Source organism: Perca fluviatilis, chromosome 3, assembly GCF_010015445.1.
Source record: "Perca fluviatilis chromosome 3, GENO_Pfluv_1.0, whole genome shotgun sequence".
In the NCBI taxonomy this organism is placed as follows: domain Eukaryota; kingdom Metazoa; phylum Chordata; class Actinopteri; order Perciformes; family Percidae; genus Perca; species Perca fluviatilis.
In genome coordinates this window covers 17,274,097-17,288,602 of record NC_053114.1, presented here as the reverse complement: position 1 = coordinate 17,288,602, position 14,506 = coordinate 17,274,097, and the positions used below count along the sequence as shown (strand labels likewise).

At 41.5% G+C, this 14,506-nt stretch overlaps 1 protein-coding gene across 5 annotated transcripts; it reads left to right on the top strand.

Annotated features, from left to right (window-relative positions):
* The first annotated feature begins 4,771 nt into the window (after positions 1-4,771).
* Positions 4,772-13,625, top strand: skor1a (SKI family transcriptional corepressor 1a). 5 transcript variants are annotated; one of them, XM_039796251.1, is made up of 9 exons: positions 4,772-5,082; positions 6,219-7,989; positions 8,574-8,664; positions 8,761-8,832; positions 9,011-9,073; positions 10,821-10,895; positions 11,078-11,152; positions 11,840-11,905; positions 13,498-13,625. In XM_039796251.1, the coding sequence occupies exons 2-9, from the start codon at positions 6,229-6,231 to the stop codon at positions 13,590-13,592; spliced, it is 2,298 nt and encodes a 765-aa protein (XP_039652185.1). In that variant the 5' UTR covers positions 4,772-5,082; positions 6,219-6,228; the 3' UTR covers positions 13,593-13,625. The 5 variants fall into 5 exon arrangements, with proteins under 5 accessions (XP_039652185.1, XP_039652182.1, XP_039652187.1 ...); XM_039796248.1 differs by having other exon boundaries at positions 13,495-13,625; XM_039796249.1 differs by lacking the exon at positions 4,772-5,082 and adding an exon at positions 5,622-5,765 and having other exon boundaries at positions 13,495-13,625.
* The last annotated feature ends 881 nt before the right edge of the window (positions 13,626-14,506 follow it).

Here is a 14,506-nt window from a genome sequence, read left to right as displayed (position 1 = left end):
ATATACATGAAAGTGGGCAAAATGCTCAGTTAGACCACATACACATGAGTGTATGTAGTTTTTTTTGCGGGTGGAGTATGGGTGGGGCAAGCGTTGCCTCAGTATTTGTAAAATCCTTTGCTAAGGCATTAACATTCAGCTCTTATAGGCTCGTTGGGAAGCTGACATGATAACTTGGCTGTTAACCTGTCGATCAGATCGACCTGCAGCCTGCTGGGAGCGGTGATGATGATCAGTCCGTGTCGTGACAGCTCTGGCCGCCACAACTGATGTCTGTTCCATGTAAATTGTGGCATCAGATGATCTATGGCTGTGCTTCGTGTGACCTATAGCAATAATATGTCTGGGAATGAAAATGTGGCTGCTCCATGATCTCATCTGGCGGGCCTCTCTCCGGGATATTGACCGCGCTTTGTTTGGAGATGCGTCTTCATTTCTGCCAGTCCGGGACGTTCATATTCCCAAATTCCCACCGAGCTGCGTCACTGCTTTGTATCGGCCGATGACCTTTTTTTTTTTTTCGTTTTTTGTTTTTTTCAGAGCAGTCCGACTTGATTAGCACATCAGGCGGGACAATGAGTGGCCGCCCTGTACACAGCCATTACCCAGATCCCTTTATCAATGTCCTGTAATTAAAATGTCACCCTTTAATTTTCGAGCCCTCGCTTTCCTCTCGGCGGAATCTTTCCTCCAATAAAAAGTGTAATCGAAATGCTCTTTTCAGTGGAAACAAAAAAAAAGGATACGGAGAAGGCGTTTAGCGGAGAGGGATCAATAGGCCCTTTAGTCCAAGAGGAGGATTGATTGGTCTCTAAAATGGGATTTATAGGGGTCATGGTTTTATAGGGTGCTGATACAACTGTTAATTATAAAACATTTGGCCTCAATTGCTGCTGTTATTAAACCTGTCCTGATTGAGGCGGACTTGATTTATCTTTACAACATGCAAGCGTTTAGGAAATAAACCTTTTAACGAGATTTAAAACATAAAAATAAAAAAACGTCCTGCAGAAAAATATGATCATGTTTCTTCTGCAATCCCCGCGCAGGCTTCCACTCAAATCAATGATCGGTGGCATTAAAACACCCAAATCTGTTTTAACATGGTACGGACACACTTTTTTTTTTTGGTGATCTGACAGTCGTTTAAATAAAAAAGAGGTTTGAACTCAAGCTGCTGAGAAGGCAATCGATCAATACATGAAATAACATAGCAGTTATGAAGCACTATATCCGCATATAACCTACATTACTGTCATGTTTGCTGACTTTAATAATTATGATACAGCAAATGATTTGTGGAATAATAGGTAAAGCAAGGCAATTTGTATCAAACATGGAGGGGACTCAAAGTGCGTTGCATAAGGCAAAGAGATGCACCGGAACAACACATCAAAACACTATAAAGGGGAAATACATGTACTCAAAATAACAGTGGAGCAAGAGTAGCGTATAGCCTAATACATCCTAAAATTAAAAAATTTTTAAAATACACAAAGTATTAAGGACAGTACAGGAGAACTTCACTTTATAGAGTTTAAACTGTCTCTGGACATGTAGAAGTCCACACTGTGTTTAGTCTGTGTGGCAAAAATGAGTAAAGCTACAAACCAAACCAAAGTCTTATTAAACATTATTTCTAAAAAAAAAAAAAAAGCCGTGGCATCCAGTGGCGTGTTAAATAATCCATCAGGTCTGGGTTCACCTGCTGAGTTGGGACTCCTAATGACTTCAACCTGAAGCCCATTTCTGTTTCAGGTGAAAGCTTTGTTTAAACAATTGAGCGCATATCAATGAGGCCCGGGTCGTTTGTATCCAACAGTAATAATAAAGGGCTCGCCTAAAATTACCGCTGAAATGTCTAATTAAAAACTCCTCGCTGCTGATCCAGCCACGTCAGCTCACATTTCCCCCGGAATAGGCAGCGACAATGGCTGCATTCAAGTCGGCGGTCTAAATAATTAAAAAGAGAGGAATAATTACAGTATAAAATTGTAATTATTGGCGGCTACTGCAGGGGAAGCCTCTTGATGGTGAAAGAGGAGAGGATGCGCTTAGGATCAGGTTCAGCATCAATATTGCAAGGAGGTAAAACTGGCCAGCTCCGGCTGCTCACAGGCTGATGATGTTTCATACAAACTTCATACACACTCAATACACACATGAGCTCCAGCGTATGACGCGTTTATCTGCTGTTGTGTCACTTCATTCATGAGAAACTGTCCAACAATGTACTTAGTTGCCATTTCTTTGGTTTATCTTGGCTGCCTTCTCTGACGCTGGGGAAGCAGCATGACATTCTAGTTTTCTGCAGATTAAATAAAACCTATGCAAGGCAGCTCGGTAGCAGTTTGAAGGCAGGGCCGGTCTGAGACTTTCTGGGGTCCCCGGTGACATTTTTGCTCACTGGCCCCCCCTAACCCCCCCACCCGCCGCCCATGTCAAATACACTGAATATGTACTGTCTTTTTGCTAGCATTACTCTTTATTTTTGTTATTGTCAAGAAATCCCACGAAAAGACCAAAACTAACATTGCTTTAGTCCTGTTTCTTTTCAATTCAATTCAATTCAATATTATTTATAGTATAAAATCATAACAAGAGTTATCTCGAGACCTTTTACAGATAGAGTAGGTCTAGACCACACTCTATAATTTTTCTTTTGATTAGCCTGTCTGCGGCACTTAGCCTGGAGCCCATTGTTTCCTATTTAACACAAAAATATAGTTTCCTGAAAACAGCTGGGCACGGTAGTATTTTAGCAAATGTTACTCAAACAGGAGGAAATAGGGCATTTATTGGGGACTATTTTCAGCAGTGGATTAATACACGAGTATTTCTGGCAGCAGGCCAGTGTCTGTGGAATTGACTCAAAATAAACTCGGTGGAACATGTGACTCATTTTTAGACAATACTTGTTAATAGCTTATATGCAGTGTTGTTGACAAAGTATAGAATATTACAAGCCTTACCCTCTCATTTTGAGATAGATTTTGGTGTACCTCGGAGTGAATATTGCCCTGTTAGAGCACACCTTGAACACAGGCGTGTAAAAGAATGAAGTCATACAAATAAAAGGTTGTCAACTCCAGCGCACTTTCCACGCTAGGTTGTATTGAAAAAGCAATGTCTCTGTCATAGACCTTCAGCAGGAGTTCGGACATTACTGAGTGTGACATTGTCTCCTCGTCTATGAAGATGTTGTTATATGTTGTCATATTGCCTGACTGAAACATTATACTTTGAGTCAATAATATAAAAACATTGCTTTTAACTTAAACTGCTGACAGTGTACCTTAATGACGAATAAAGGTACACTGTGAATGTGAAAATGGACAACAGTATAATCCAACCAATACTGGATGATACCAAGAGTTAATGGGTAATTAACTGGTATTATCAGATAGTGATCGATGGGTTCATAGTCCTTTTTTTGACGTAACATCTTGAACACATTATATAACATTGTTGATAACGATCCCTTAAATATGTTTGGGTTTTTTTATGATCGTGAACAATAAGCTGTATGTATAAGTGGCCCATTTAACAGTTGAAAAATAAACCTGTCAGCGCTCTCTTGTATCTTTGGCGTTTTGGTAATGGAACTTCTTATCTGCACTGACACGACGTATCTGCAATAAGCTAATATCGCCCCGGGTGATTCATCAGTCTAGTTCTGACACTCAGTCACACGATGGAGAAGATTATTGATAAAGAATTTAGCATTTACAGTTATTATTATTTTTCAACTATAATCCAACCTCTGAAATATAACCTAGTCATACTGTAGGGGGGGAAGCTTCAGGTAGCACCAGCCAGGAAAAGGGTTCTGTTGAAGGCATGGCTCTTTTTCCATTTATGATTCAACATATCGATGTCTGACTGGTTGTGCCTTTTCCACTCACAGATTCCCTTCGTCTGTCTGTCTGTCTGTCTGTCTGTCTGTCTGTCTGTCTGTCTGTCCACCTGCTGCAGGTATCCACACTTCTCTCTGTAGGGGACAGACGGGCAGGGGCGTAGCACAAAATTCTGGGCCCTGTAGAAAGGCATTTTCTATGGGCCCCTCCCCGCATCCACAGCTATTCATTCTAGCATCTTTTTGTGGGCCCTCCTCACGTGAGGGCCCTGGGTAGGCTACTCAGTGTCCCCCCCCCCCCCAGTCCGACGCCCCTGCAGACGGGACATTAGCTTAAAGTCTGGCCTCAGGCATCATCGTCATGATTCCATCCATAAAACATCTTAAAATGACGAACAACAGACGTTTTTTTTCTTCTGTCCTTCATTTCTTTCTTCCTTTCTTCCTTCTTCTGATCGCTCAGGCCTCAGATTGATTTCCGTGGCCGGTGTGGAAGCCAAACAGATGGTCATGTGTAACTTGATAAATGAGCCCGGGCCTTTTGTCATTCTTGTTCCCCTCCAAAGTGCCACTCGCGAGTCTATGTTCTGTTGCTCTTTTAGTAATGTAGAAAAAATATATATATTCATAAACAGGGGGCTTTTAGGGCCAACATTCGGACTCAGCAGGGTCAATGGGGCGCGTGTTTAGGATCATGTTTGCGCGTCAGAGCTGAACAGTTGTGAATTATCAAAACTGGTGTATAGCAGCTCGGCACGCCTTGGAGAGAGAGAGAGAGAGAGAGAGAGAGAGAGAGAGAGAGAGAAAACGTTGCTATTCAACAGCATGACAGAGAGAGAGAGAGAGAGAGTGTGTGTGTGTGTGTGTGTGTGTGTGTGTGTGTGTGTGTGTGTGTGTGTGTGTGTGTGTGTGTGTGTGTGTGTGTGTGTGAGAGAGAGAGAGAGAGAGAAAGAGAGAGAGGTGTCCATGTGCTTCCTGTCTACACGCCATTCACCTCCCCGGGATCCAGCGGGATGGAGGTCCTGTCTGCTGCACTGAAATAAACTGAAAGAAAGAGTCCAGCTCAGAGTTTCTGCTGTCAGACCGCCTTGTCTGTAACATCGTCCCTCTCTGGACTCACCGGGCCTGCATTTTCATCAATTTATTTATATTAATTATCTTCTTTCTTTTTTTTTTTTCTTCATCCCTAACCCTGTTGGAGTGTGTTGTTTATTTAGGAGAGAAAGGTATGTATTTTTTTATTAATAACAATTAAGATAGAAATCGTGATCATTTTGCAGTTGCTCTTTAAATTTCTTTGCAAAATGAGATTATAATTAAATGTCTAATGTCGGTTAACCAGTCCCTGTGTAACAGTTGTATTCATGTCGGTTGTTTAAAAGCCATTAAAGCCGCGGCGGGCTGTTTGCGTGTACTGTATGTTGGCGGCCTCCGCGGTGACGAGATGCAAAAAGTAAGTATGCGCAGGTGAACGTGAGATGGGCCTGCTTCAGCCTAATTCCGAGCAACTGTCTGAGGCTAATCTGCGCAGAAGCCTTTAATTATATATTGGGCTAGTCTTTCATTAACAATGCGAAAGACGCGCTCGTGGATCTGCATGCGTAATTGCCAGAAAAGCAGCTTATAGTTGTTCTTTTCCTCTCTGCTAAGCGCATTGGCGCAGCTCAGGCTGCATTTTCCTTCTGTCCTTATCCACGTATAAGGATCTTATGTTACTCGTAAGTAGTTGCCCAGTAAGTGACTGAGCCGATTTGAAGATAAGAGGAGCAGCAGATCCACCTCCGCGCAGGATCCAGGATAACCTGAGAGAGGAGGCCAAATACACGGAGGAATCAGCCGATACGAGAAATGATTAACAACACGTCTGATTGATTTCACTTTTCAATATAAACTCCTGCAAAAGCCGGACGTTAGTTATATTTGGTATTCTTTTAATATTAAAATGAATGTTGTCTATGATCTTTTATTATGATGATTATTATTATGCCCCATGAATGTCAACATTAAGAGGCCTACTACTGCTACAGCTAGCCTACTTAATAATAATAATAATAATAATAATAATAATAATAATAATATTATTATTATTATTATTATTATTATTATTATTATGATGATGATAATTGTTATGTCATATTTACCAGATTTTTTTGGATAAAAACATGACACTTTCCTCGTATCATTTCTGTTTCACTCACATTTTGGACACTATTTTTCTGTCTTTAACATATTTAGCATATATTAGACGAGTTAAATAATTTGAAGATGATGCACTTAAAAGTATTGTGCTTTTGAATCGTGTCAAAACAGCCCCCTCCCTCCCCGCCCCCAGGCTCACTCCAGTGTTCTCTTTGATTGATAGGCTTCCAGGGATGGAGTCGATGCCCGGACAGCTTCGAGACGCGGGACGAGACGCCAGCTCCTCCCCGAGTTCAAAGCAGGACGCACCGAGCTTCTCCGGCCCCAGCTCCCTCAAACCAAACCAAGTGAGTGAGACTGCCCTGTACGGGGTGCCCATCGTATGTCTGGTCATAGACGGTAAGGAGAGACTCTGCCTGGCGCAGATTTCCAACACCCTGCTGAAAAACTACAGCTACAACGAGATACACAACCGCCGGGTCGCTTTGGGCATCACCTGTGTGCAGTGCACCCCCGTCCAGCTGGAGCTCCTGCGGCGCGCCGGAGCAATGCCCATCTCCTCCAGGCGCTGCGGCATGATCACCAAACGGGAGGCCGAGAGGCTCTGCAAGTCCTTCCTGGGAGCGCACAGCCCCCCAAAGCTACCAGAAAATTTCGCATTTGATGTGACTCACGATTGCGCCTGGGGCTCCAGGGGCAGCTTCATACCCGCCAGATACAACAGCTCCAGAGCAAAGTGCATCAAGTGCAGCTTTTGCAACATGTATTTCTCCCCAAATAAATTCATTTTCCACTCTCATCGCACCACAGAGTCCAAGTATCTGCAGCCGGACGCGGCCAACTTCAATTCGTGGAGACGCCACCTGAAACTGACGGACAAAAAACAATCCGATGACATTCACCACGCGTGGGAGGATGTTAAGGCCATGTTCAACGGGGGGAGTAGAAAGAGGACTCTGCCCATGAGCGGCTCGGGAATGTCCTCGTCGATGAAATCACAGGCCTCGTCCAGCCTGGCCCAAACCAGTTCCCCTGAGATCCCTCACAAAACTTTACGGTGCGACGACAATCAGGGAAATAATAACCTGAGTTTGTCGAGCGGCGCACGGACCTACCCAGTCATCCCAGTGCCCAGCAAGAGCTTTGGCATGCTTCAGAAAATCCCCCCACCTCTGTTCTCCCACCACCCCTATGGCTTCCCCAGCTATGGACTGTGTCAGAAAAAGAGCGACGGTTTGCCTGATGCGAACAAAACCAATATCTCTGGTGTGTTTTGGCCTGGCGCGAAGGACGCCCTCTATCCTGCTTTCCCTATGTTTTGGCCTACAGCTGGCGGCCTACCCATGCCGCCCTACCCGGGGTCTCCACCCAAACCTCTCCCAGAGCTGCCAGGCGTCCGGCAGGGAGAGCTCGACCTATCGGACCAAAGCGATCGGGGCGCAAACACACCCAAAGACACCAACCACCACCCTCCCCATCAGCAGGACGCCGGAGAGCGCTGTTCCAGCTCCCAGTCATCATCCACCAGGAACGACGAGGACAAGTCCGGGGACGAGACCCCCCAGAGGAAAATCAACTACATTTCGGCCTTCAGACCCGTAGTCAAAGACGCGGAGACCATCGCCAAACTCTACGGCAACCGAGACAGCTACGGCGCGCGCCCTGGCTACCTGTCCCCGGATTTTATCAGCGAGAGCTCCAGTTATAGATCGATATCACCGGACAGGGACAGCGCGGTGGACGAGGACGACGACGACCCGGACGTGGATGTGGAGTCCAACCGAGGACAAGACGAGGAGGAAGCGATCCAGATCTCTCCGGGAGGGGAGCACCATGACTCCCCCGGGCCGGACCGGGTCTCCTCGGGTGCTGAGGAGAGCCAGGAGCAGCCTGCCGCCTCCAGCCCCGCAGCATCAGCATCACCGGAGCACTCCGTGCACACTGGCTCATCAGATGAGGACAGACGGATGCGTAATGGCTCTCCTCTTCATGAAGTAAGATTAGATTAAATGAAACTTTAATGGTCCCCGTGGGGGGAAGTCGAATTGTCGCAGTTGTGGAGAATATGAAAATAGTTTATAGAAGAGTGGAGGCCGATAAAAATGTAATCAGGTTCAATTGGCCTGGAATTTAAAACATCCCGATGTAGATATTTGCATATTTTCTAAACATTAATAAGAATAAATTCTGGGGAAATTGTCATGTAACCGCCCCTTCTTGAAGTGCCGTTGAGCAAGGCAGCAAGGCCGATGTTTAACTCTATGATCAGAATTGATCACACATACAGAAATATCATTTGTGATGTCATTTGTACTAATGTATCGCCGTTTTCAATCAGGATAATCAAAGTATAAAACCCTAATGCATCCTGATTTATTCCCATTGTCTGTTCAGTTCTAAAGCATTCTTTTACCACCGCATTAGTGTTTTTAATGCAAAACCTTCAGCATCTTCACAACAAATTGCAGGGCTGCTGGTTTTTTGAAGAGAAAAAAAGGCCTCAATTATGTAAAGAACTGCAGTAAATGACATCCAATTGTTCTGCGTTATTGAACATGATTGTCTGCTCATTTTACAGGTGTACGCTCATGAAAAGGACGGCCACGTGCTCCTGAACGAGCCTTCGTCGTTTGTGTCGAAACACTCGAGCAGCCCCCGCAGATCCAACGGTAATTATTTAGCCAATCTAAGGTTCGGTTATTAATGCAAATTGGGGCGTTTTTGTCTCTTTTAATTTGAAATGTTTGCGCCTTGTTTATGTTTAGGTGTTCACCACGTTACTGAAATTCAGAACCAACGCAACGCAACATCCTTTCAGGAGCACAAGGACAGACAAGGTTTCTAATTATTCTGTTTTTTATATTTTAAAAAAATAATAAAAAATCCACCCATACAAATCTATTTTATCTGCTTTACTGTATTTTTTTTTTCCGGAAGCCCTTTCCTGTATCTTTGTTATATAGATGACTTATTTGTAGGTTAAATCAAGTTCTTTTTGTTGTTGTTGTTGTGCAGCAGATGGAGCTTTACGCATCGATATCAGCGTGCATGAAAGAGATTTGGAGAACATGGCTAAAGGTAAGAGGCTTTTTTTTAGGGTCAAGAGAGGAAAAACTGTAGCAGCTGTCATTCATTGTCATCAGTAATTATTCCTGTTTTGATTTGTAATTTGCCAGCCAGCAAATATATATTTACACAGTAGCTGAACGACTCACAGGGCCCGATCAGCACGTTTGATTAAGACAGCTTTTGTTATTTTTAAATGTAAGAAATAAGATGCAATTCAATATAGCCATTGAAATGGTGTTTAGGTTGAATTTCTGAAATCTATAAACCCAAATTAAACTAGAGTTGAATTAGAGTTGTTTAATTAAAAATAATAATAATAATAAACGTGGGTATTATATTAATATTAAACATTGCATTCCACCTCGTTTTAAATGCAGCTAAAGGCCCACTGCCTGCTAAAGATGACGTGCCAAAATCTAAATGTCAATTTACATTTTGTTAGGCCTAAAGTGTTTCCATAGTTGTTAACCACTTAATCACGAGATGTGGGAGTTTTGACTTATTATTGTAAGAGGAAATCGTTTAGAGGCTATTAATATTTTAACGAACAGAGCTATAACCCCGAGGCACGGCAGCTAATTATTTTACAACGCTTGGAAAAACCCTGGGACTCCATTATTATCGTCTCAACCTCCGGGCAATGCATGGCAATTACTGTGGCAGCGAGCGGGAGGAAAGCGGCGGAATGGTTGTTACCAAGGATGTAAACGCACCTGAAGTCGGTTTACTGGCCTGACATAAATCTTAGTGTGCAGAAACTCAAAATATATCATAGTAAGTGGAATTAAATTGGTGTGAGGTAGATTGGGATAGAGAAGAAAACGTTTTTTTAATGATTTTTGCAGGTAGCCTATTTGTGTTGTTATTGGGGGTTATTTGCATTATGGTGCATGCTTTCTTTTTCTTTTCTTTTTTTTTTTACAAGTGTTTTTATTGTTTTAGAGAAGATACAATATACAGTGCAACATTACAATGTCAATTATAACAAGACATCTTTCTATTAACCCCATCCCACCCACAACAAACCCTTGTGCCGAGGAAAGGAGGACAGATAAAGAAACAAATAAAAAAAAAAAGAAAAAAAAAACAACACCTTTCTTCTATTACTCATGATAGCAAAATAGTGGAATCAGTGTGCTTTACAATTCTTAGCAGTTATTAAGAGGGAAGTGTAGTAAGTCTTTTAATGTAAGCCAGTAAAGGGTCCCAATTTTTGTAAAATTTTCTGGTTGATCCTCTAAGAAAGTATTTGATTTTTTCTATTTTTAGAAACATCATAATATCAGAAAGCTATGTGGAGGCTTTTGGTGGTGTAGATGATTTCCATTCCATAAGTATTCTCCGTCGTTGCAATTAAGGTTACAAAAGCAACAACACTTTCCTTACTATTGGGCATTATAACCCCCCCCCCCAGGTTGTAGATCCAAATCAAAGGCTTCATTTAAGACCTTAAATATTGATGCCCAGAACTCTCTCAATCTGGAGCATGACCAAAACATGTGAAGTAAATCTGCTCTGTCCATTCTGCATCTGTCACAGATGTCATCCCTGTCAGAGTATATTTTGGCCAGCTTAACGTTACTATAGTGCGGTGCATGCTTTCTTATTGCATCACTTCCTCCTGTAGATGTCAGATGGGGTATGTGCCAGGGTTTTAGGGTGAATAATTAATTACATTTCCTTGCAGCAGATGAAAAAATAAGTTGGTGTTGAAATTGACAAATTTTTTTTGGGGGGGGGGCTTTTGGCTTTGCAGAGGAATTGCAGAAGCAGCTTGCCGAACAAGTGGAGTTGAGGAAAAAGTTGGAGAGAGAATTTCAGCATTTAAAAGGTAGGACAAAAGTGAGTTCAAGTCCCAGAGAGCTGTGTTTTGCATCTTAAACCATGTGCTTGCGGCCCGTGTTAGGAGAAGAGCCAGTTGTATTTTATTCTTTGAATCCAGGAACGTGTCTTTAAATGTATCCCCTCAATGTCAGAGAGTTTCCATCTGATGTGGCCTTCGGTACTGTTCAGATAATTTTCAGGATCAAATGAAGCGTGAGCTGTCCTACAGAGAGGAAATGGTCCAGCAGCTGCAGATTGTTCGAGGTTGGTCTCTCTTTTTTTTTTTTTTTTTTTTTTTTTTTTTTTTTTTTTTTTTTCTCTCTCTCTCTCTCTCTCTCTCTCTCTCTCTCTCTGTACTTTGTTCCTCCATAGATTATGACTGTAAAGCGGATGTAGATCAATGCTCTTTAAGTTTATGGGAAAAAATAATTTGAGCCACAAAAACAACATTTAAGTAACATACTGTATGCCATATCAACCAATCTGAACCAACTAGCCCCGAACTAAAAAAAGAAAGGAAAAGTGACACTTGCATATTGAAATATTAGCGATTTGTGTCCAGCCTTTTTCCTGTAAACTCCATATTTCTTCTCCTGCAGTCGAGTAAATTATTATGTAGATATCAGAAGGTGAAACTGAAACCACATTGTTTTGTTTGCAAAGGTTATTTTCTCCTAAATCATGCTCTGGAAAATTGAATGGACAGACCATTATGTAGTGCTGTATCAGTTACATGCAGAAGACAGCAACTAATGCCACCCGTTAAAGGATTGGTTTAATGTTACAGATGTTTAAATACAGGGTTCAAGTACACAGAGAGGGTCACTCTAAATACCATAGGGGCAAGCGGCATGCATTACACTCCTCTACCTCAGATGCAACGCAGCAGCTCACTTCAATCTTCTTTTTTTTAATTCCTTTTTTGACCATTTATGTTTTATTTTTGGATAGACACTTTGTGCAGCGAGTTGGACCAAGAGAGAAAGGCTCGTTATGCAATACAGCAGAAGCTAAAAGGTAAATTTATCTGGTCCAAAAGAGGAACATGAATACATGTCATTTTGTGCCTACAAACATAAATATGCAAGTGCTACTTTTTTTTTTTTTATAAAACACCTCCTGTGATCAGTGTAAATTATATTTGTAGTAAGACACCATTAAAGGAAAGGTTCGCTTTTTCACGGCTATCTTTGAACAACAAACATATGCCCATATGTGCATGGAAAGTACTCGCTTTAATTGTTCTTCCTGTCCATTATGGCTGTAAAGAGAGCCATTCAAGCAATTTCAATGTATGTGATGGGGAATCCACAATACTTGTTCTGTGCAAAATATTATAAAATATACTGTATATACTAGAAAATAAAATAAAAAAGCTAATTTGAGGTGTCAGCAATCTGAATTAGTCATATTTAAGTGTCTTTCGTCCAACAGACTTTTACATTTTTAATTTTGTCACTAACCCACCACCAGCACTCAGCATTGAAACACTGTCTATAAATGTGTTTGTGTGCACATAAAAAAGCCTGAGTGGAAACACTGAAAATTAAATAATCACTTGGCTGAGGTGGAAAAGTTGATGTATCGATAAAAGCAAGATGCGACGAAGTGCAACGAAACAGACTTAGTGAATACATTGTGATCTACTGTATATGAAGCATGTAAGTTAAAAAATGTCCACTGAAGAGACTTAAAATAGCGGCAGATGAAAACATCAGATGTGTGTGGAGCCATGAGGCAACTGTAACCTTCATCTTTAATTCAACATGAAACAAACGTAAATGCCGCATTTCCATCATGTTTTCCCCAGTTTGAGTTTGACTGGCACTCTTTTAATTACGTCATCTTGTTGCGCCGATGGTTGAATGGCATTTGACTGGAGAATTTAGCATCTCCAGCTGTTTGTCTCGATGAACAAACTGGATGGGAAGGCGCGTTGATTCTCATTTTCTTTTGCCAATCTGAAAATGCGGTTAAAATTGACACTACATTTGGATGAAAACCTGTCTCTGTGTCATGAAATCACACAGAGAAAATGTTGTACTTAAAAATATCAAGTGGAAGATTTCTATGTGTGACTCAGACTGCTGAAGCCTTCAATAAGCTTCAACTAAACTTTAGAAGTATTTTTTAAATTTTTTTTTTTTACATAGAAGAAGGACTATGGATTTTGTCCCACATCACTTACAACATGATCTCATGGGAAGGCACTTTTAAAGACAATTTTGCGTGTTACGCTTATTAAAGCTTTTTGATGTGTCAGTGTTTGTCATTCCCGTTTTAAACACAGGGTTAACGTTTCTATGACAGTTTTGTTGTCATTACTGCACTATAGCTTTGAAAAAAAAGTTTGTTGTTCTTTCGTAAATTAAGTTACGTATGTTAAATACTGACACGAGGATCAATTACAATGGCCAAGAAACAGTTTCAGTGTAGATATGAGCATGGTAGTGTTGTTTTAAGAGAGACTTGGAAACCTATCATTTAACATTAGGTGATAGAGACAAAAAAATAAAATAAACGTACACCTGTAATCTGAGCAATCATTTGTGAGTGTTGTCTGTGTTTGTCTGCATGTTCTCACTGATGGACTCGTTCCTCCCCAGAAGCTCATGACGCCCTTCACCATTTCTCCTGCAAGATGCTCACCCCTCGTCAGTGTACCGGAGCCTGCACCTTCAAACCTCCGCTGCTGCCTCCCTAGTGCCCGGCACCACCCTGCACCACCCTGCCCCCCAGCCCAAAAAGACACACGCACACACACACACACACACACACACACACACACAAATACACTCACCCACACTGGTCTGCCTCAAGAGCTCTCATGTGTTCAACTCCCACCTGCAACCCAAGGGTTACCAACCTGCTGTATAGATACACCACTGATTTTACTGAAGATTGAGTGAAGTGAAGACTCGGAGATGGTTTTGGCAGCGTACACTTCCCCCCTCCACACACACACACACACCCCCACCACCCCCCCCCAAAAAAGAACTGAACTCTTGACTAAAACAGATCTTAAACATGAAGTTCATTCAAAGGATTGTTGATCTGAAGCTACAAAGCTCAAAACCAAGGAGTCTACTCTGAAAAGAAAAAACAGCACTATATACATATATATATCACGTGACGATGTGCAATGGCTCGTATAATTGTGATATTGAGTTCAAAATGTATCTCATTTATTATAGCTTTTGTTGCTTGTTTGAATGTCTTGGGTTTTTACATTATATTTGTTATTTATCTCGTCTTTGGTTTAATTTATCGTTTAGATTCTTTGTAACACTGTGTATGTCGTTAAGCACTTTAAATGGGCAACATTTCGGAATTTGACCATGCCGTCCTATACCAAATTCATTAATCAAAAATCTTTGTTTAAAATAGAGTACATTATTATGAGCACTTACTTCAACGGCCGTTCAGGATTGACATTAAATGATAATAATATTTTCTGTCACACAAACTTTGAAGTGATAATTTAAAAAAAGACAACAACAGTTGAGCCATTTATAGATATCATGTACAGTTTAGACTGAGTATTTTAACACCAATTTGATCCCATCATTTTCTCTGTTTCAGGGTTTTTTCTATCATTACGTGCATCTGTAAGTCACA